This window comes from Chanos chanos, chromosome 14 (genome assembly GCF_902362185.1).
Source record: "Chanos chanos chromosome 14, fChaCha1.1, whole genome shotgun sequence".
NCBI lineage: Eukaryota > Metazoa > Chordata > Actinopteri > Gonorynchiformes > Chanidae > Chanos > Chanos chanos.
In genome coordinates this window covers 14063065-14085237 of record NC_044508.1, presented here as the reverse complement: position 1 = coordinate 14085237, position 22173 = coordinate 14063065, and the positions used below count along the sequence as shown (strand labels likewise).

Genomic DNA, 22173 nt, shown 5'->3' with positions numbered 1-22173 from the left:
CAGACTTGTACTGGATCCAAGAGTTTGTGATGGCAATATCAAAGAAAAAAAAGATCACACGTTTTTTGGTTCTGCTTTACATACTGTAGAAGCTTATGACGCGGTCACACAAGTCCACTCCACCCATGTTGTTGTCGTACTCTGTGATGACGGCTGGTCTTCTCACCTGGATGCATGCTTTCTCTTTGTTGGACCATCTGGTGCAGATGTCCTCAGGCTCTATCCCATGTGCCGTAGAGGCCATGAGCACTGGCTTGTTATCGTACCATTCCGTGAGAGCCAGCCCATCTGTCCATCTGACCACCATCGTCGTTGCTCCTCTTCCTTCTTTTTGCAGTGGTTTGTCAGCAAGCAGCTTGCATGGCTTTGGTATCCTGTTCTGGTTCTGGTTCTGGTTCTGGTTCTGGTTATGGTTCCAGTGGCTGGGAAACCTTCTCCAGCAATGCACCCATAAGGTTCACTGACGTGAAGTACTGGTCAGAGACCACCTGAGGTCCTGTTGGCACAGATTCAACTATGCATTGGACTGCTGCTGCCCCAATGCCCAATCCCATTTCAGTGAAGGTACTCTTTCCTCTGTACACTTCAAAGTCCAACATCAGACCATCCGGAGAGGCAAGGACAAATACCTTCAGTCCAGTGTGATGTGGCTTGCCTGGGACATACTGTCCGATTGGACAGCGGCCGGTGAAAGGAATCATTTTGCTCATCGATGCAGACCTTTCCTGGTTTTGGTAGGCTCAGGGAGCCTTGTTTCACTCTGTCAAGGAGTGGCTTGACTTTCCAAAGAGAGTCAGTCTTCCTTGTTTCTTCTGTCACTTCCAAGTCATTGACAACTTTTAGCGAGTTCCTCAACTTGAAGTACCTATTACTTGTCATTGTGTTGCTTATGACTGGCACTTTTGTTTTTTTGGCCCAAAACATGTTGATTCATGGGTAGCCAAGGCAGGCCATGTAGACTGATAGACCAAAGAGGGTCTGCACTTCTTGCGATGTGGTATTCAGACACACTCTTCTAATCTGAAGCTCACGTTGATTTGTAGATGTTGCCAAGTTTTCAAAGACATTCCTGTCAATGTACTGGGAAAAATATTGAATTGGACTCCAGTCTGCACGGGTTGTAGGGTCATTGTGGAAATCAGGAGGCATAGGTAGCACAGGTGAGAATCTATTATGATGAAGACAGACAAAGAAATGTTATTAAATGTTATTAACTAATTCCTCCTCAGTATACTCAGTATACACAGTTAAACAGCAAATCAACACTAAATCACTGAAATATAGCTGTAGTCGTTATATTATTTAATATATACACAGAATTTGTAATACTGAGCTACTAAGAATATTACCAACATATAATTTCGATTTTTTTGATACACTTTTTTTCTGGTTATACTGAGTTAAACTTAAAACATTACATGCTACTCCTGGTCCACAGTGGGCGACGCCTTTCATCTTGCTCTGAGTCTGTCAACTCATCTGATGAGCACTCTGCCTCATCCATTAATAATGAAAAAGTGGACCTGTGGTTCAGTGGGGAATATGACAAATGCTCACATATACCTTCATAAGTCAGACTCAACTCAGGGAGAGACAATGAGAGAGAGAGAGAGAGTGAGACAGGGAGAGAGAGAGAGCTCTCTACCTGTTCTTCAGCAGGCTCAAACATATCCTCAGTATTTTCCTCATCTGATAAATCTACATCTGAGTCTCCCTTACTTATTTTGTACAAAATTTCCTCTGCCTTAGTTCTGTCTCCTACAACAAAATGGAAATGTGAAAAACATTAAGATCGTCCCAGTGTCCATTATGGAGGACATTGTTAAATTGATTATTCACGTCACAAATAATTAAACTATCCTAAAAACTCACTTCATAATAACTGACATGGTAATAAACAGGAAAATATATGAATATCATACTCACAAAGTGGTAATCAAACAATATTTGACATACCTTTTCCCTTTCCATAAAATGTGCTTGTTCCTATAGAGGCCATTTTGTTCAGAGAGGAAGAGGGAGGCTGCCTATGAGGGGTGGAAGTAACAAAAACTAATTGATAAAAATGGTGATGAAAATGCGCATGAACTGAAAAATAGAGCGGTAATAATGGATGTGAAATTAAAAATAGAGTGATAAATTATCAAGTGATTTGATTAACTTAAAGCCGATTTGATTAAAACTGTCGTGATACGATGAAAACAGAGCCATGTTTCGTCATTTTCATTCATCATTCACAACACAAAATTGCCATTTATCATTTAGGGAAAGTAGCCTCAAAACTAAATTAATAAACAAAAAAGCAACAAAAATGAATTGATGAAAATGGAGGTGATGATTCGGAGCCTGTGAGGGGCCAAATAATTTTCTGTTTCTTGCATTCATGGGCACGTTAAAGTGTATCGTGTGCACGTTATGGTACACCTGTGGAGAGGTTCCGGGCATGACCAACTGGGAGGAGACCCCGGGGCAGACCCAGAACACGCTGGGAGGATTATGTATCTTGGCTATCCTGGGAATGCCATGGGATCCCGCAGGAGGAGCTGGTGGATGTGGCTGGGGAAAGGAACGTCCGAGCCAGCCTCCTCAGCCTGCTACCACCGCGACCCGGTCCCGGATAAGCGGCAGTAAATGAAATGAGATGAGGAGGAGGAAGCTGTCAGCATCCCACCATAACACATGTGGTATCACTGGAAAGCCCAGGATGTCCTCCTGAGAACACAGTGGGAATTAAGGGGGTCGCTCAAGCAAGTAGAAGAATAGTCACAGGAAACAACTGTATACCAGAGAGCAAAAAGCAATTGGCTGGTTCCAGTGGCGGATTAAGGTGGTCATGGGCTCACAGGCTACTTTTTGTGCCCCCGCCCCATTATTCATCATGCTTTGCCAGAAAAATGTAATTTAAGGCCATGTGTAAAAGCGTGCTAGGAATATTACATGGCCCACACGCACACACTCACACACACACACACACACACACACATTGAGACAGCCTTTACTATTAACAGCAATGGTAAAGAGAAAAGACATTCACAGTATATCTGCAAGCTGGTAATAGCTTTTAGCTTTCTGAACCAACAGGTACAACATCTGCTGCGGTGCAGAAAACCCTGTTTTACTAACGCAAAATCACAACATCCTTATAGAGACACAAATCGTACCGCTGTGCAATACTCGAATAAAACAAAGCCATAAAAATTAAAATAAACCCAGCCTCGTTCTCAGGAGGATAGAGGGATAATGAATGTGTTTGATTTTTATGAATACATTTTTTTCTTTTGTCGTACATTTTTCTCGGCTCAGCCATAAAGCAAGTTTTGGATACAAAACTGTAGCCCAAGTCAAGTTTTTTGTACTTGCTCATTGCAGAGTAATTCAAGAATATATGAATTTTTGAGGCACTAGCTCTGGCGGGAATTAGTCTTCCGCTGTGTGAGTAACAGTCGAAATTCAAATATTCAGAGATACGGTGTTCAGTGGTGTAAACAATAAAACGTCAAAAACTTGCAGATAAGGACTATAAACCGGGGTATGTACGAGGAACTAAATTCTATGTAGACCTGATCCCGAACGCCCCTAGTGGAGAGCCCTTGAACAGCCGAGCTGGAGTTTCCTGTTGAATTTCCCTGTTACAGTGAGACAGGAACTCCCAGTTTGTGTCCTCCGCCTGCCTGCGATAACATAGTCGAAAGGCAAGATTCCATCGCGGTACAGGAAAAGTTTTGTTGTCTCAGGTTTAACTTTGAGACGACGACCTAGGCACTGGGACCCGAACAGAACCATCTAACTTCAGAGGTCCTTTGTCAAATGGATTTCTAAAGCCACCCGACTGGATCAGTTTCCCTGGAAAAAAGGTTAGGGTGGGTTAGCCTCAGTCAGCTGTGCTAAGTTCCTGCCGTTACTGAAAAGTTTGTTTCTTCTGGGTGTTGTCTTTTGTGTTTGTACCGTATCTTTTAATTTCAGATGGTTTATGAAACTCAAGAAATTCAATCTGAGTGAAATAAAGCAGTTTTGCATCGCGCGTTCACGTAGTAGACAAGTAAGAATGTAAGATCGAACAAATTCCTGACTTCATTCTTGTAGGCCGTTGCGAGTTCGTGTATGACTAATCTGCCGAGGTTTGTTGAGTCAACGCAAAGTATAGGTAGTTTATTAATGTCTTGCTAGGTATACAGTCTTCAGTTAGAGTGGCATATTGAAAACTTCGGCACAGGCGAACGTCTCGCTTTGAAAGTATTTCTTTTGTAGTATGTGAAACATAGTAAGGACTGTGGACTACGGATAGTCTCTCGCTCAGTAAGATAAGTCCGTCTCCAAATTCTCCCATGTTAATTACCACGAAGGTGGCGAGTCCTTTAAAAAGAGACGAGTGCTGGAAATGTGCTTAGCTCTTTTAAAGAGAAGCGTAATTATTGAAAGTCAATATTTCCACCTTAACTGCCCCATGCATACATACACTATCTTAATTTAGTCCAAACTCAGTGGAATTAATGCATTTATTTTTAAATATAATACGCTGATGCCGTTTCATATTGCTAGATAATGTGTAATATCAGGGGTTCTGTATCCATTTTCATAAAATGGTTTCCAGATTAGAATACATAGTTGACGCAAATATAAACTACTGTAATTATGGTGATTTTATGTCGGAATTATTCATTTTTGGAGGCTCGAGTAGATGCATAGAACAAATCGAATTAAACCTGGTTGCAGTCAGAGCCCTTTGCATTCGTTTAAGACTGAGGTTCTCAGTATTGCTTTAAGTGGCGATGTCCCTTTCAGGGAGTTGGTTGAATTAGTGTGGATGTTTGGACTGGTTTCAGAGGGAGTACTATACAGACACACCCATCAGAGACTGTTATTATTATCATCGTCTTTATCCAAACTTACGGTTCCTTTTTTCTGTTTCAAACTGATTTGAGATCAGATAGGTCTGACGTTCCACTTGGAGCTTGTGAAAAGTCAAAACAAACGGTGGGCTACGCTCTTATACCGAGCAGCTTAATTCTTGTTCAGTTCTGTCTTCATTTAGAGTTGAGCATCACTTTTATATCATATGTAAATGGAGTGCAGAGTTATATTAAAAATATCTGCATTCTGTTTTGTTTTCTTATGCGTGAAATGTTGTCTAATCCAATTTTCGAAACTGTGTTTTAGTTCCACTTTTGTTCTTAATGAACTTGCTTTGTGAGAATGTGGGTGCATTACACAACAGGGTTTACTGTGTGTGTGTGTGTGTTTGTGTATGTGTGTGTGTATGACCGAGATAAAAGTTTGTTAACTTGGAACAGTATTCTACAGTGGTACCCATACAGAGGAGTGTAAGTTTTTTGTATGCAGGAAAGGGGCATCATCTTTATGCAACACCTTTGCAGAACTGATGAAACGTCAGAATTAATTTCTGCAGAGATTGACACTGAGCTTGGCATTCTCACCTAGCTGAACGCTGTGTGAATGTGCAAAAGTGCTGTGCATGTCTTGATGTGAGAAGCAGGAAGATTGAGAGAGACCTGTAGGTATGAATTTTATGGGAATGCTCTTTGATGTTGGTGGTTCATGTTGCTCTGTGTGTGTGTGTTTGAGCTGGTCAGTGTTTATGCTTTGACTGAGAAATATGTGGTTTGTCTGGTGCTTTTTGGAGGACAGGAAAAGTACACACACACACACACACACACACACACACACACACACACAGTGTGGTGCTAGCTTATCTCCACCAGGTTGGCAGGGAAAGGGAAGGCACAGTGTACCCAGGCAAGGTCACCAGAGCTCTCTGCATGTCCTTTGTGTGAGTGTATGCTTCAGTCCACTTCTGCAGCACATACTCAGTCTTGTCCTGTGCATCACTGTCATTCCTGCTGTTCAGTGTTGGAGAGCACTCATACCTGTGTTTTACAGGTCAGAGTCAGAATTGATTGGTAAGAATTGCAGCATTGTTGCAGAATGTTTACAGTTTGATGTTGCTTGTACCGAAAGTGGTGTGAATATTAGATTTTATTTGAAATGAAAGTCAACATTACATTTTTAGACAGGGTGGCCTTGGTTAGGCTAATATTATTTGATTTGTGAGAAAATGCCCAACGTGAACATGAAAAAAGTACTGGTCAACTGAATGAGTGTATTTCAAACACGAGACTTAACCCCATCCCCCCCCCCCCCCCCAACCCAAAAAAAACAAGTGGAACTTAGCAACTATATTTTGGGTCTTCTGATATCAGTATCAAAATAGCCTACCATGTAGATTTATTTCACACAGACAGACATAAACGGAAACGTTTGAAACCAGTTCATTTTGAATGCACTCCTAGTACATTCTACTCTCAGCATAGTCTCGCCCATGCCTGTATGGCACTGGAAAATCACAGCTGTTCCCTCTCAGTGTTAGCGGAGTCTCTGTGCTTTATTTCAGGCACATCAGCTTCCCTCTCTATTCCGCTGCTAGCGCTCTCTCAGGAATGTCGTCATTCGCATACTGAGCAATAACAAATGCCAAGTCACCCTCGGTGAATTACATTTACGTGTTGTTCATCAGAAGCTGTCATATATCCAGCCCTGCGTGCAGTTCCACAGCGGACTGTTTGTCTAAATCTTATTTTGTGTCATATGACAGTTATATGACCTTTTCTACCTGTTTTTTTTTTTTTCTTTATTTTTTTTCGGGTTCATACCATTCAGTTGTGCGTGTTAGGGCAGGATCAGACTTGCTGTGGCTGAAGGCACTCCGGGACTGTCTCCGATGGAAGTTTGTATTTGCTGCATGGACCTTGTTGGAATGAACAGAAGTCATTAGTTTGCTGGTTTCTTGCTATGTCAGGGTTTTTTTTAGTGGTGGTGGTGGTTAGGGGCACTGTAGTTAGGAAGAGGAACTGTGACAGGCCCATCTTAAGTAGCTCAGGACTTTCTGTTTTGCCCCGTGACTGGAGAAAACGGAGGACATCTGTGAAGGATGCTGACTATTAATAACAATAACCAGATAGGCTATACTTTGAAGCATGAGTTAACACATTTAGCACAGCTGTACAAATTAGCAATAAAGCTTGTAATGCCATCATGAGACAGCCTTCACTAGTCCCCCTGTGTTTGAACATTGGGCAAAATATGGTCGGACCTTCTAGAATATTCCTGATAAAAGCCTGTTTAAAGCAGTTCGTTGAAATATCATCAGACTTTCCAAAACATTCCTGATAAAAATCCATTCAGTATGTGAGAGCACACAACTGAACGCAGTGTTGAATCACCGACAGTGTCTGTGTTCAGGTTTAACCCCCACTTCCCTCTTTAAGTGAGGAGTAAGCAAGTCTATCTCTGAGACAGACAGACTTTTTTTTGCTGCTATTGTTAGCTTTAGAATAAAGAAGTTTAGCTGTTTCAAGAGAGCAAGCGAGGGCTCAGTCTTGCTTGGAGTGTCTTACGGACGACTCCAGCAAAACGCCCTGTTTCCTCCTCTGCAGTCAGCCAAAGTTTCACAAGAACATATCAAGAATGCGTAGACAAGGCGACATTGCTAGTCTGGAATGAAACTAGAATTTTTTTTCTCCGGGCGTAATCCCACATGCATCGTTTTGCTGTTCACTTGGTCTTTAGCTCCTTGGCTAGCTTACGCAGTCTTTTGAATGAAGCCGAATTGAGCCAGAGCTTCAGTCTGTGTCGACTGTGATTCAGTTAGAGGAAGGGTTTTTTTTTGTGCTTCAACCCTTGTTCCTGATTGTATGGTCTGTATGAAGAATTACTGACGGTAGTGGAGAATATTGAGGTTTGTTTGTGGATTCAAGTTCCGCTCACCTGAGGTTGTTTTGGTTAATGTGTTGTCAACGCCCTTGAAAGGAAACTCTTGGTTCTGTTTTACCACCGACTTTAAGCTGAATATCTACCAACTTTGGTGTTGGTGGATATTCCAGTAGTGTGTTAAAGGCATTGTTTGCTTGCAGTGAATGCTGTGAGTGGATTAGTTAACCTTGTGGGCTGACTCTTGGGCTTGCAGCTGTTAGTCACAGTCTTTCATTTCTTCCTGCGGCAGTTCCAGTTCACACACAACTGTAAGTGGTGTATGCACGTGTGTGTGAGAAAGAGAGAGAGAGAGAGCGCATGAGTAAGTGTGAGTGAAGTCAGTTTCCTCCAATAAAGTGTCTGTTCTTGCAGAGACACAGTTGTTGATGTTTTTTCCTCAGGCTTCACTTGACTCGTTCTGCATTACTGAATCTCCACTCTGTGTGTGTGTGTGTGTGTGTGTGTGTGTGTGTGTGTGTGGACTGCAGCTTTTGATTTTGGCAAGTAGAGGTCTGAGTCATTAACGGGTGGGTTATTATACAGTGAGAATTTGGTCAGTCATCAGCTCATGACAGAAATGCCACATGTCAGAGTAGGCCTAACGAAACTCTGCCTTCCACTGGAGCAGCTAACATAGAGCGATGCATAGCCTTCATATACTCTATCAGCCACACAAAGCAGGAATTCATATAGATAGATATAGAGATAGATGGAGATCTCTTGATTCAGTGAGTGAGTGTGTGCACAGAGTTCATTTTAGATTTCCCTCACATTCGCTGGGGCTCAACGCTGCTCCAGTTCACACTGACAGTTAGTGTTCAGTCCTGTTCTCTGCTACTCACTGCTCATAATCATCTTTACTCAGGGGGGCCATTTGACCTGGATGACACCCCTCCCCCCCCAGCCCTGAGGTCTCTGAAAGGTTTTAGTCTGAGTCTTGGACTAACTGACAGCTTCTCCATTTAAAATAAAGGTTAAAGTCTTGGACTAAATGGACGACTTTCCACTTAAAATAGAGGTCTAAGGAAATCCAGGCTGAGCTTGTCCAGGAAGTGTAAGATCGCAATGTAAGATGTGAACACTGCTGATTTTGCTGTGTATGAGAAAGCTTTCTTGTGTGTGTGTGTGTGTGTGTGTGTGTGAGGAAGTGTTGACTCTCAATCTCTAAATTACCAGCGTGGAGGCAGTTCTCAGGGTCTTTTTTTAATCTTGCTGTCAATCTGTGGCACTGACGCTTGCTTTCCTCTCCGCTGTTACTAAGGTTACAAAACATTTCCTTTGTTTTCAAGGTCTCTGTGTTTCTGTATGCTGGCTGTCCGTGGAGTGTGAAGGTGTTTGCCTTTTTTATATTTGGTACTGTTTCTGCCTGACCGCGTTGTGCGAGTATGTGGATTATGCATGAGCGCTCTGTTTATTTACCCATGTGTTCAGATTACTAATTTCAGTTCTGATTTTATGCTTCTGTAAATCAGTAGTTTGGCCTACTTTTTTTTTTTGTCACAAAAGGAAATATTCTGTTACACTGTCAAGGACATCCAAAAATGTCACAGTTGTGCTTGTGTATCTGTGTCTGTCTGTTCTGTAATCTCACAGCATGATTGGACTAATCTCTGATTGGATGTGTGTTGCAGAACCATGGCGTCCACAGTCACTCTGGAGGATGCCCTGTCCAATGTGGACCTGCTGGAGGAGCTCCCGCTCCCAGATCAGCAGCCCTGCATAGAGCCCCTCCCATCGTCCATCATGTACCAGGTACTCACTGATCTCAGATCAGCTCCTAACACATTACACACCGACTGACACTTACACACCTCACAAACTGATCCTAGAACAGTTACTGACACATATTACAATGTTTGTTTGATATGTAGAGAAAAAGAGAAGATTGATGATAATTTCCCTGTTCCCTCTCTCTAGCCAAACTTCAACACTAACTTTGAGGATCGAAATGCTTTTGTCACTGGTATTGCCCGCTACATCGAACAGGCCACCATCCACTCCAACATGGTAAGATACACACACACACACGCACGCGCGCGCAGAGCTTTCTGTCTGCTGTGCTCTCTAGCTCTGCTGCCAGACACACACACAAAGAGTTGATTTGGGATAATGAACTATAGTGAACTGGAGTAAATCTGAGGTCTATCAGGGCTTCATTGTCAGGGCCCCTGCCAGAGCCTTTTTAAGTGTGTGTGTGTGTGTGTGTGAGAGGGAGAAAGAGAGTGAGTCTGTGTTTGTTTGTTTGTGTGTGTGTGTGAGTGTGAGAGAGCGAGAGAGAGTCTGTTTGTGTGTGTGTGTATGTGTGTGTGTTTGGGGACTGAAGCCAAGCCCTGGCCCTGTGTGAATAGCTGTGTAATGAATGGACTTTGTAGAGGTGGACACGCTGTCCGCCCCATTAGTGAGAACTAATGATTTTTTCAGAGGCAACCAGTTCACATCAAACACAGCTTAGTATACAGAGCCACTCTGTGACAATGAGCTCAAGAGCCTTCTTAACCAGCTCTCAGCTCTGTGAGTGTGTGAATGTGTGTGTTTGTGAATGTGTGAGTGTGTGTGCGTGTTTGTGTGCTTGTTTGTGTGGTGGGGGGAACCCACAAGCTGTCATGTTCATAGCTGTGAATCTAAGTGTAAATCAGAATCTAACACCATCAGAGGTCTTTTTAATATGCTCAGGCTGCTTAAGCAGCCACTGTGTTTCATGTGTTTTGATGGTATTGTGTTTTAGTCAGTTAAAATGTTGTGTTGTGATGATATTGGTGTAAAGTCTTATAAGTATGTAAAATGCCTCAGTTAATTCTGTGAGTTTATGGTAGACTGGGAACAACAATGAACTTGTTTTGTTACTGTATGCAGACAAGGCCTACACTTCAGCATGTTTTTCCTCCTCTCTCTGTGTGTGTGTGTGTGTGTGTGTGTGTGTGTGTGTGTGTGTGTGCGTGTGCGCACGTGTGTGTGTGCGTGTGCATGTGCATGTGTGTGCGTGTGCGTGTCCATGTGTGTGCGTACAGAATGAGATGCTAGAGGAAGGACAGGAGTATGCAGTGATGCTGTACACCTGGAGGAGCTGCTCCAGAGCCATTCCTCAGGTAACACACTCTGTAACCGTGGTAACCACACCACTACACCATATACCACGACAACAGTTCAACACTGATTCCGGAAACCATCTCATATACTTCAGTGGTCACCCTACCTCTCAGTACACGTAATAACTCACTAAGCCATTGCCCTGGTGGATCAAGGCTCGCCCCGATAATCTTTGCTTTGAAGGGTACTTCCCTTTGAATTGTTTTTGGTCATTTTTAAGTCCTTTTACTCTTTCTGTTTCTCTTTTCTCCTCCTTCTCGCCATCCCTCTGTCAGGTGAAATGTAACGAGCAGCCAAACAGGGTGGAGATTTATGAGAAGACGGTGGAGGTGTTGGAACCAGAGGTCACCAAGCTCATGAACTTCATGTACTTCCAGGTATTTCTGTTTGTCAACCGTTCTTATGAGTACACAGAAAAGACTGATGTCCGAAAAGATATGTATGAGCACACACGAAAGACTTAGATAATGTCAGTTAAACAAAGAGGAGCAACTTCCTGTCCTGGCGCCGAAAGGTTCTGCAGATTTCGTTTTTGCCAGACCGTAAACGTCAATCAGGAATCACAGAGTTGTGTCCCAGGTGAGATCCAAAGTAGAAGTATGTAAGGAGAAAGAAGGCCCAGGCTTTTTAGAGCACGCTTTCACGCCTGTTTGCTTCTCTTCGCTCTTTAATGATGTTCCGCTGGAAACTGTCAAAACAAGAAGACACCTCGCTTGTGCTTCAGAGACAAGAACATTCTCACGAGCGTTCAATGACATTTTATAACGATTTGCCGTGCAATAGCGTCATTTTTTATTTTCGTTAGTTATTAATTTGTTTTATCACAAATTAATTGTCGAGTCACTCGTGATCCGCTTTAATCCTCTACGCCAAAGCCAACTCAGATAAAATGTGTGAGACAAACACAGAGTTCCTGTGAATGCATCCTCGCACTGTCAGGTCTGGCACTGTTAAGTGTCATTCATCTTATGCTACTCACAAGAACCAGGGCCTCTGGCATCACTGACCGCAGTTCACGCTGGCCAGCACACTCACCCTAGGGAACAGGGTCATTTCCATTTCCATTCAGCCCTGATGACACCTGGGTGGCATTAGATAAATAATGTGCTGTCTCTCTCTGTGTGTGTGTGTGTGTGTGTGTGTGTGTGTGTGTGCTGGCCTGCGTAGCGTACGGCCATAGACCGTTTCTGTGGGGAGGTGAGACGTCTGTGCCACGCTGAGAGGAGGAAGGACTTTGTGTCAGAGGCCTATTTACTCACTCTGGGCAAATTCATCAACATGTTCGCCGTGCTGGATGAGCTGAAGAACATGAAATGCAGCGTCAAGAATGACCACTCAGCCTACAAACGGTAACGCACACACACACACACACACACACACGCTCACTTTCTTTCTGTGAGAGGTAACATCTGTTATGTTCTTGTCTACACACACACACACACACACTCACTCCCTCTCTTTCTGTGAGAGGTAACATCTGTCATGTTCTTGTCTGTCATTCCTAATTCACACTGTATTATTCTATTTCAACACTAGGTGGCAGTCAAGCAGGTCTCTTATCTATGTATAAGTAACAGCTTATCAACATTTCTTTGAGCCATAGAATGAAGTGCTTGCCTCAAAGATCAAGTAGGGTTCATTCTAGCAGAGTTGCTAGAGAGTGTTTGAAGCATGTCTTTGATTGCTGTGTAATGAATTCTGTCAGAGAAACAGACAGTTTATGGAGGACATAAACCGGACATAAACAGATGTGTTAGAGAGTAAAGATACTGAATGTATGCTTACACAGACACTAGTGTTTTCACACAGTGTGTGTGAGTGTGTGTGTGGGTGTTTGTTTGTGTGTGTGTGCGTGTGTTTGTGGGTGTGTGCATATGTGTGTGGGTGCATGTGTGTGAATGTGAGAGAAACCCTGTCTGAATAGCTGAGTGCAGTGTGTGTGTGAACATTCCTTTTTTTCAGTAGAAGAGTGTGTTTGTGTGTGTGTGTGTATCAGACTGACGCTGTGTGCGGCTGCGGTCGGATTGAAGTTTAATTTGAGAGAGCCTCCCTGCTGTGGGCTCCATTGAAAATGTCAGAGTCGGAGAGAAAACCCGTCGATTTCTCTCTCCCTCTCTTGCACTCTGTACTTGCAGCCGCACAGAACAAAACAAAAGAAGAGTAGTTAGAGAAAATTACACACGAGAAAACACACCAAACTGCACAAGAAAAGATGGATTAAAGATAAATAAAAGTAAAATGAGAGAGAGAAAAAAAAACATAAAACAAAAAACAAAAACGGGTGCACTGACTAAACCGGGAAACTTTTGAATGATCTGAAAAAGAGTTGCAGGAAGTGATGGCATCTAAGCAAAGTGTTCTAACTTCAACTCTTTCTCTTATTCTGTCATGTTCTCTTTCTCTTCCTCATTTGTTCTCCAAAGAGCTGCTCAGTTCCTCAGAAAGATGTCTGAGCCATCCTCTATTCAGGAATCTCAGAACCTGTCCATGTTTCTGGCCAATCACAACAAGATCACACAGGTATCCCACCAATCAGCCACCTCGCTTCTGTTTCACTCTTTGCATCGTTAATGAAAAGCTGTTATCATCAGACATGATATGGAGCATGTTAGTCATCGTGGCAACGTCATTACTAAATGCTATGCTTATTATAGTTATGCTAAAGTTTAGTTTTAGAGTTTTAGAATAATGATCCACATGACATATAGTGTTGCCTCACACTTTGTCTGTTCAGTACCTACCCTGAAAAGTGAGGAGTTGGTGTATTTTCTGCCTCGTAAGTGAGGTTCTTTGGGGTAAAACGAACTGTCCCGCTGAGTGTGGATTTGTCACTAACTTTCTCTCGGTGTGAGTTAGGTTCGATGTGTAGCCGAAGCTAATTGCGTGCTGTTTTGAAGATAATCTGCTCTGCGTGTGAAGGCAAGCTGAAGTCAAACCGCGCGTGTTACCTTTGATGCTAACCTCTCTCTCTCTGTTTGCCTCGCAGTCCCTGCAGCAGCAGCTGGAGGTCATTAACGGTTACGACGAGCTCTTGGCAGACATCGTCAACCTGTGCGTGGACTACTACGAAAATAAAATGTACCTCACGCCAAGCGAGAAGCATATGCTGCTCAAAGTAAGTCCGCGGACAGCCCTGACTTCGATTACATCTCACACGGCATCAAGGGTCTGAGAGGAAGAAAAAAAAAAACCCTATATCTGTGTTTCGCGGCTTCTCTTTTTCGTTCAGCGTAGACCGATCTGATTCAGACCCCCTCCCACCCCCCGCTCACCATGAGGGCTTGACAATCAATTGTAAGATTAATGAGATGGCCTAAATCTGAGCTGGAGTGAAAAAAGAACTTGGGCTGCTTTTGGTTCCGTAGGAATAGACTGAAAAACTCTGCTCTAAAGACGCGTTCGTCCCTCGAGACAAGTCCTGAACTGTAGTCGTATGGAAAGTTTAATACCCCTTGCAAAAGTTTAAATGGTGAGTTATTCGTTAATGAAGGCCTAGACTGTCCCCAGGTGAAGTTTTGTGTTTCTGTACGTGCGTGTAAAATGGAGACAGAACGTAGAGTTGATGTAAAGTGAACAGACGAGGGTTTGAGTCGTTGCGAAATATGTTCTGCAGGTCATGGGCTTTGGTCTGTACCTGATGGATGGGACTAACAGTAACATCTACAAATTGGACGCCAAGAAACGGATCAACCTCTCCAAGATCGATAAGTTCTTTAAGGTACGTTCCAATGTGTGTGGGTGCTTGTGTCTTGTGTCCTTGCGGAATGTTTGTCTGCCCGCCCAGCGCGCGTCTGTTTTTTCTGTGTGTGTCTGTGCGTACGTGAGAGAGAGATGATTAAAGAAAAGGATTAAGCAGAAAGAAAAGGATAGCACTGCTGTGCTTTGCATTCATCAGGCGTTCTTTAGAATGCATGGATGCATTTACCTCCCCACCACCACGGTGTCCTTGTATGGCCACTGGACCACAGCTCTACCTTCTTCCTTTCACCTACTCTAATATCCACTCTTTTTTTTTTTTTTTTTAATGAAACTCCTGTCCTTGCATAACTGCGCCGTTACCAAAAAGTTCTCTTTCCAGATTTCCTTTGGTTTATCGTGTTCTTTCCCGCACAGCGTTTGCCAGTTTCGAACCAATTTGAAGCAGCCTGTTTAGTCTGTGTGTTTTTTGCGAGATCTGACTTTAAAAGAGGATACGTTTTATTAAAACCTGCTTCCCTCTTTCCTCATGCCAATTACAGCAGCTGCAGGTGGTGCCTCTGTTTGGAGATATGCAAATCGAGCTGTCTCGGTACATTAAGACCAGCGCTCACTACGAGGAGAACAAGTCCAGGTGTGTGTGTGTGTGTGTGTGTGTGTGTGTGTGTGTGTGTATATATATATATATATATATATAGTTATATATGCCCTACAGCTCGGCCTTCTGGGAAATGGAGTCCATATCTAAATCTACCAAGCAAGAAGCCAGTGTGTGTGGGTTGAAGCGATCTTAAGATTATCAGAAACCATAAAAAAAAAAAAAAAAGAGATTGAACCGTTTCTCTCTGTCTGTGTCTGGTTTCTCTCTGTCTGTGTCTGTGTGTTAGGTGGTCCTGCACGTCGGCTGGCAGTAGCCCCCAGTATAATATCTGTGAACAGATGATTCAAATCCGAGAGGATCACATGCGTTTTATCTCCGAGCTCGCGCGCTACAGCAACAATGAGGTGAGCCGCCAACGTCAAAATCAGCCGGGAACCACACGGTACCAAACGTCTAAGACGAGGAGCAAACACACGCACACACACACACACACGCACGTGCACGCACGCACACTCATGCACACTCACGCACACACACACACACACACACACACACACACACACGCATGCACACACACGCACACACACAAAGGCCCTTTGCAAGATGTGATCCGGTTCTGCATGAAATAGGAAGTGAGTTTATTGAGTAGAGACTGATTTTGATGTTGTTGGTAAAAGGGAAAATACTTATCTGCTTGTTTACCTTCTGGCTGGTGAGAACAGTAATCTGCAGTAAGGTTGATGACGCCCATAATCTCCCATATGATTAAGTGCCAAATAATGGCGAACACGCATTTGGTTTTCTCTCTGGGTCTACTGTTCTGAGTGATTGAGGTGCACCAATTAAATTTAACAAGCGTTTTCGGCCAGCGAAAGGAATGAAGATAGACCACAGGCGAATTTACAGTTGCTGCTGGTGTAATTTTATTTGTAAGTGTTTGTTTGGTAACGGTTAGGGATCGCTATGGTAACGGCATCACCGATTTCTGACCCCTCCATCCAAGTACAGCTCAAGCAAATACAGAAACAAGTACCTAATCATTAACCTCTTATGCACAGAATTCGATGGAACGCTCCAGAACCAGTAGAGTGGAGCTGTATCTGCCGTCAGCTTGTCTCAGTAAAATGAGCTTTGGTGAAGATTCTTAAGAGACATAAACTCTGTTTGATTAAAATGCAAATGTGGGGACTGATTTGAGGATGTGACAGAAGAGCATAAGTGAGAAACGCGTAACGAACTCTCACACCATGAGTGGCTTCAGAATGGAGAAGCTTCTGTGTGTGCTGTGTTTTTCAACTCACTGTTTTTTTTTTTTGGAGCTCAGGTCTCTATGTGTGCAGTGATAGGGTGGAGTTGACTGTGCTCTCTTCCAATTGAACCTGTGCTGACCTCTCTCTTTGATATTTTCTCTCTGTCTTTCTCTCTCTCTCTCTCTCTCTCTCTCTCTCTCTTTCTCTCTCTCTCCCCCCAGGTGGTCACTGGCTCAGGTCGTCAGGAGACTCAGAAGTCTGATGCAGAATACAGGAAGTTGTTTGATTTGGCTCTGCAGGGTCTCCAACTTTTGTCTCAGTGGAGCGCCCATGTCATGGAGGTGGTGAGTGGCCACACCCTCTGTCTGCATTCAGTCAATCAGAAGAGCAGAGGGGGTACAGGACTAGTCTTGTTCCTTATTTGCAGTCATCAGATGCAGTATAGGAGTAGCTCCGCCCCTCACCCCGAACCATCCAGTCATCGCTGTTGTACAAAGTTCCTTTGACTGGAGTAACACCCAGTGAAAACACTGACTGCTGGCTTTCAGATCTGTTTTTTTTTTTTCTAGTATTTCTTAGATCCTCTGGTGCTTATCAACCAGAAGAGGGAAGTTGATATGTCAGGGTCGATAGTTTCTAACTAAATTATCTGATTGAGACTTCACTCTGTCAGGCACTGCTTAATGAGTCCGGGATTTAATGAGCAGCTATGCATCAGAGAGTCACTTTTCCCCACTACCTCCCTCCATCCCTACCTCTCTCTCTCTCTCTCTCTCTCTCTCTCTCTTTCTTTCATTCGTTCTCACACACCCACAGTCTCTCTCAACTTTATTATCTCCCTCGAGCAAACCATTCACTCTTCAAACCCAAATATAATACCCAGTGTCATCGCGGCTCCAGCCCTTTCGCCAACCTCAGTCTTTGAATCCTTCCCACACAAGACTGTCTCCACTGCTGTAATGAGCTGAATGGAGATCTATTCACTTCCATCCTGTGAATCCCTCTCTCCCTCTCTATCTCTCCCTCCTGTGGTTTCCTTTAGAGCTCATTCTGTTCGCCCAAGGACAGCAATGTGCTCACCTCTAAAGTTAGTTTAAGTTGTGTGGGTTTCTCAGATTGGAGTAATTCTCATCAGTTTGCTAAATGAAAAATAACAGGTATAATGATGTTTCCTAGCTGTGAGACTGTGTGTTTGGCTTTCTGTCTACAGCCTAACAGAGAGATTCATTTTGCTTGTTGGCTAATCAAAAGATGCAACTCTTAATTTGCATAATCCATTAGGTAAAAAAACAAATTATCATAAAACGATTGAGGTTGTGACTCTTTCCTTTTTTTTTTTCTCCTAGAATGTTCTGACTGACTTCTCCATACGTGCTTCAGCTGAATTAATTTCTTTTTTCATGCTCCATTTGATAATTATGTTTTCTCATAACAGACTGAAGAGTGATAATATTTCAGTATCTCTCAGACTAGATATATCATCACATCACTATTAAATAAACAGATAAATGAAGAACATGTATAAAAGTTAGTACATAAATGTGCATTATGTGTTTCCTCCACCAGTACTCTTGGAAGTTGGTTCACCCCACTGATAAATACTCTAATAAGGAGTGTCCAGACAATGCAGAGGAGTACGAACGGGCCACCAGATACAACTACACCAGCGAGGAGAAGTTTGCCCTGGTGGAGGTCAGTGTAACCCATGTGGTGTTGAGTGATTTTCTCAGTGCGGTTCAATGTCGACTGGGGGGGGGGGGGGGGGGAGGAGATGAGCGATGTTTTAAGATCTGTCTGTTACTGAGTGAGTTCTTTTCTGTGTACTGTGTTAAGCTTGTGGTGTTGAGGTGGTGGATTGTGTTTAGGGAATGTGTGATTATCTTTGTAGTGTTAAGTGGGTTTTTATGTGGTGTTGAGTGAGTGCGTGGTGGATTGGTGTATGGTGTTGAGTGAGTGTCAGGGGTTGGGTGGTTTTCTGTGCAGTGTTTAAGTAACTGTGTAGTGATAAGCGAGTGTATGGTGTTAATTGATTTGTACGTTTGTTCCTGAGTTGTGATGAAAGATCTGCTCTATAGCGCGGAAGGAGTGTGCATTTTTCTAAAGTACGGTACTGTTATCTTGTCCTGAGTTAATGTGCGCGCGGTGCTAAATTAGCCATCGTATCGCCTTGTTGCTAGGTGATGGCGATGATTAAAGGCCTGCAGGTTCTCATGGGGCGGATGGAGAGCGTTTTTAACCACGCCATCCGTCACACCATCTACGCCGCGCTGCAGGACTTCGCCCAGCTCACCCTCAGAGACCCGCTCCGCCAAGCCATCAAGAAGAAGAAAAACGTCATCCAAAGGTACGGAGTCTCACGCGGGGCCAAATAGCGTCGTGTTCAGCTGCGCACGCTGCATTTACATGCCTGGACGTGTTCCAGGACATTTGCACAGCCTCTCTTCCACGTTTCCAGGTTTCATCTTACACTAATCTGAATGAACAAAGCATTGCACTTTATGACAGAGCGACAAAATGGCAGGTATAAGTTACTTTCCATCCATTTGTGATGTAATGAGTTAAGATCCAGTGCAGACCGTATCCCAGCGTCGGCCAAATCTCCAGAGTCTTCTCACACAGAGAGACATGCTTGTGCTTTCAGAGACTGCGGGCGTGATTTGAAAGGAGAGAGAGAGAGTGAGTGTGTGTGTATGTGTGCGTGTGTTTGTTGTATAGTAGATAGTTTCATGCTGAGCAGAGTGCAGAGGGAACCACGCGGAGTTAGATGATGAGATGGTTTTACGGCTTTGCCATGAAAAGTCTCTTGGCTTGTGCCCGGGCCTGTCTCAGCCCTGACCCCTGACCCCTGACCCCTGCCTGCCGTCTGACCCTGCACATTCTCCTCAGCCTGACTGTCGGGAAAGCTCCAAGAACGTTGGCCACACCCGTCTCTCTGATCTAACATTCGACTTTTTGTCTTCATTTGTATATTTAGTCAATAATTTAGTTATTTAGTTTGTAATTTTGTTTTTACTTAAGAGGATTAAGTATTGGAACACACATTTGCTCTATGTCTTACCATTTTACCAATATTTTACCAACCGTCCCGTGGCATTAGGAGTGAATCTGAAAACGTGGTTGAGTTTATATTGGGAACTTAAACAGAGGAGATTTTGGTGAGGTGTACGTTACAGTAGGAGATAAAAGTACTCTCAGTGATTGTAAATAGCTGGTGCGTGATGCAGTCGTATGGTTCTCTTTTTGTAGCGTCCTGCAAGCTATCCGTAAAACCATCTGTGACTGGGAGACGGGACGTGAGCCACATAACGACCCAGCGCTGCGCGGAGAGAAAGACCCTAAAGGTGGTTTTGACATCAAAGTCCCGCGCCGGGCTGTTGGCCCCTCCAGCACACAGGTAAGAAGCCCCCACCCCCGCCCGCTTACGGCAGCATGCTAATGACCGTCAGAGCTCATCTCACCCCGGCTACCCTTTCACCTGTCAGATAATGCGCTTTTAAAATGGCTTTAAACCAAACACCACACTCAGAGAAAATACACAGAAGATCTGCTTTCTCTCCCAAATCCCATTTAGAGCCTGACTAATTGTTGTGTCATCATTTCAGTGCTGCTTTCCCTCTAACAGGCATTTGTCTTACACACACACACACACACACACAGACACACACACACACTCACGCACTCTCACACAAACAGCTTTGTGGTGACAGGTGTGCAGGATTAGGGAAGCAGTAATTCAGTATCATCTCTGACTCTGCTGTTGGAGGGTTTCCTAATGCCTACACCTGATTCAACTCAACTTTCCTAAGCTCAGCTCTCCATCTCACACACACACAAACACACGCGCACACACACACACACACACACACACACACACACACACACAGATGTCTGCTTAAGCTGGTCACGTGGGCAATTTTAGTTCTTTTCTTTTTTTTTTTTGGCTTTGATGGGTCGAAGTTACCAGTTGCAATAGTTACCAGTTACAATAACATACCAGTACCATTACACCACACCTCTGTGTGTGTGTGTGTGTGTGTGTGTGTGTGCGCGCGCGCCTGTGTCATAGCCGTATCATTATGCTCTGTGGGTGTAAGAGACTGGAGATGGACAGGTAGTCATCAGTGTGTCTAACTGAGTGTGAGTGTGATCTGCAGGAGACTGTCACACTCTGGGTGAAATGAAATGCGTTAGACTGTGCTGTTGCCTGAATGTGTGATAACCGAAGCCTTTAATCTCCTTTTCACATCTCTGGGGAGTCCCATCTCCCTCTGTGCCCTCAATCATCATATGTGATAATGTGGATATTAAAATGCAAACACATTTGTGAATCACATTTGTCCTCCTGTCTGAAAGAGAAAAACAGCATGAAAATGAATACGCTTTAGTACACTAAGAACTGATCTCTTCTCTTCTCTTCTCTTCTCTTCTCTTCTCTTCTCTTCTCTTCTCTTCTCTTCTCTTCTCTTCTCTTCTCTTCTCTTCTCTTCTCTTCTCTTCTCTTCTCTCCTGGCCTCTCTAGCTGTATATGGTGAGGACGATGTTGGAGTCACTCATTGCTGATAAGAGTGGCTCTAAGAAGACATTGCGGAGCAGTCTGGAAGGTCCCACCATCCTGGACATCGAGAAGTTTCATCGCGAGTCTTTTTTCTACACCCACCTGCTGAACTTTAGCGGTGAGACCCAGTCTTACACAAATCGGCCGACACCAAACCATTTTCTGAGCATGCTCAGTTTCATATTGTGTCTTCATGCGGTTTTGTTACAGAAACGCTCCAGCAGTGTTGCGATCTCTCTCAGCTCTGGTTCCGGGAGTTCTTCCTGGAGTTGACCATGGGCCGCAGGATCCAGTTCCCCATCGAGATGTCCATGCCCTGGATCCTCACTGACCACATCCTGGAGACCAAGGAGGCCTCGATGATGGAGTAGGGAGAGACCACTTACACACACACACACACACACACACACACACACACACACACACACAGACACACAAACCCACACACACACAGACCATTCATTACACAGCTTTTCACACAGGCCCAATGGTTGGCTGCAGTCCACACACACACACGCACGTGTACATGGATCCACACGCGTATAGGTAGACATTCATTAACACAGTACTTTGCTGACGTTTATGCAGAAAACAAATGCTTGTTAATTTATGTAAGATATGCATATGGCTGAAATGTGGACGTCGATACAGATTAATAGTGTTACAGTTTTAATGACCTTTAACCCTGTCCCCAGGTATGTGCTGTACCCTCTGGACCTGTATAATGACAGTGCACACTACGCTCTGACCAAATTTAAGAAACAGTTCCTCTACGACGAGATTGAGGCTGAGGTACGATGGCCCGCCCCTTTCATAACGCTTTCACAAACACGCCACGTTTCAGGGTAATCGCACGGCAGAGATTAAACAAAAAAACCAGCTGCTGCATCCGACAGAACAACATTTCGGCAGTTTCCTCAATAGAGAGCGAAGTAGGTCCCCGTAAATTTGATCGCTGGAGGTTTCATTTGTTTGTTCAATTGGCGCTTTCAGGTGATTACACCGCGTTTCTCCTTTTGTGTGTCACCTGTTCGGAGTAGTCGGTATTTAAGCCTTTTGAAAGAGGAAAGAATAGGGCTCACTAATGTGGCGTTCTCTGATCTGCTGCTGTGCTGAAGCACAGGAATGAAAAAAGGAAAATTACTGCTGCTGTTTGAGACGCCTGGGCCTGTCTCGCCGATAATGACTCTCGGGTGGTAACTTTCCTGTTAAATGAA

The 22173-nt window shown here is 43.9% G+C and overlaps 1 protein-coding gene across 2 annotated transcripts in view; it reads left to right on the top strand.

Annotated features, from left to right (window-relative positions):
• Positions 1–3699: 3699 nt before the first annotated feature.
• cyfip1 (cytoplasmic FMR1 interacting protein 1) overlaps positions 3700–22173 on the top strand; it is a 34984-nt gene continuing 16510 nt past the window's right edge. The window contains exons 1-18 of one of the 2 annotated variants that reach the window (XM_030791359.1): positions 3700–3854; positions 9399–9519; positions 9685–9774; positions 10776–10853; positions 11130–11231; positions 12022–12203; positions 13278–13374; positions 13841–13969; positions 14468–14572; positions 15093–15184; positions 15438–15555; positions 16623–16745; positions 17968–18093; positions 18579–18745; positions 19648–19795; positions 20921–21074; positions 21167–21323; positions 21652–21748. In XM_030791359.1, the coding sequence (XP_030647219.1) occupies positions 9403–9519; positions 9685–9774; positions 10776–10853; positions 11130–11231; positions 12022–12203; positions 13278–13374; positions 13841–13969; positions 14468–14572; positions 15093–15184; positions 15438–15555; positions 16623–16745; positions 17968–18093; positions 18579–18745; positions 19648–19795; positions 20921–21074; positions 21167–21323; positions 21652–21748 (2082 nt within the window). In that variant the 5' untranslated portion in view covers positions 3700–3854; positions 9399–9402. Of the gene's footprint in view, positions 3861–9398; positions 9520–9684; positions 9775–10775; positions 10854–11129; positions 11232–12021; positions 12204–13277; positions 13375–13840; positions 13970–14467; positions 14573–15092; positions 15185–15437; positions 15556–16622; positions 16746–17967; positions 18094–18578; positions 18746–19647; positions 19796–20920; positions 21075–21166; positions 21324–21651; positions 21749–22173 lie in introns of both variants that reach the window. The other variant, XM_030791360.1, reaches the window with a different exon arrangement.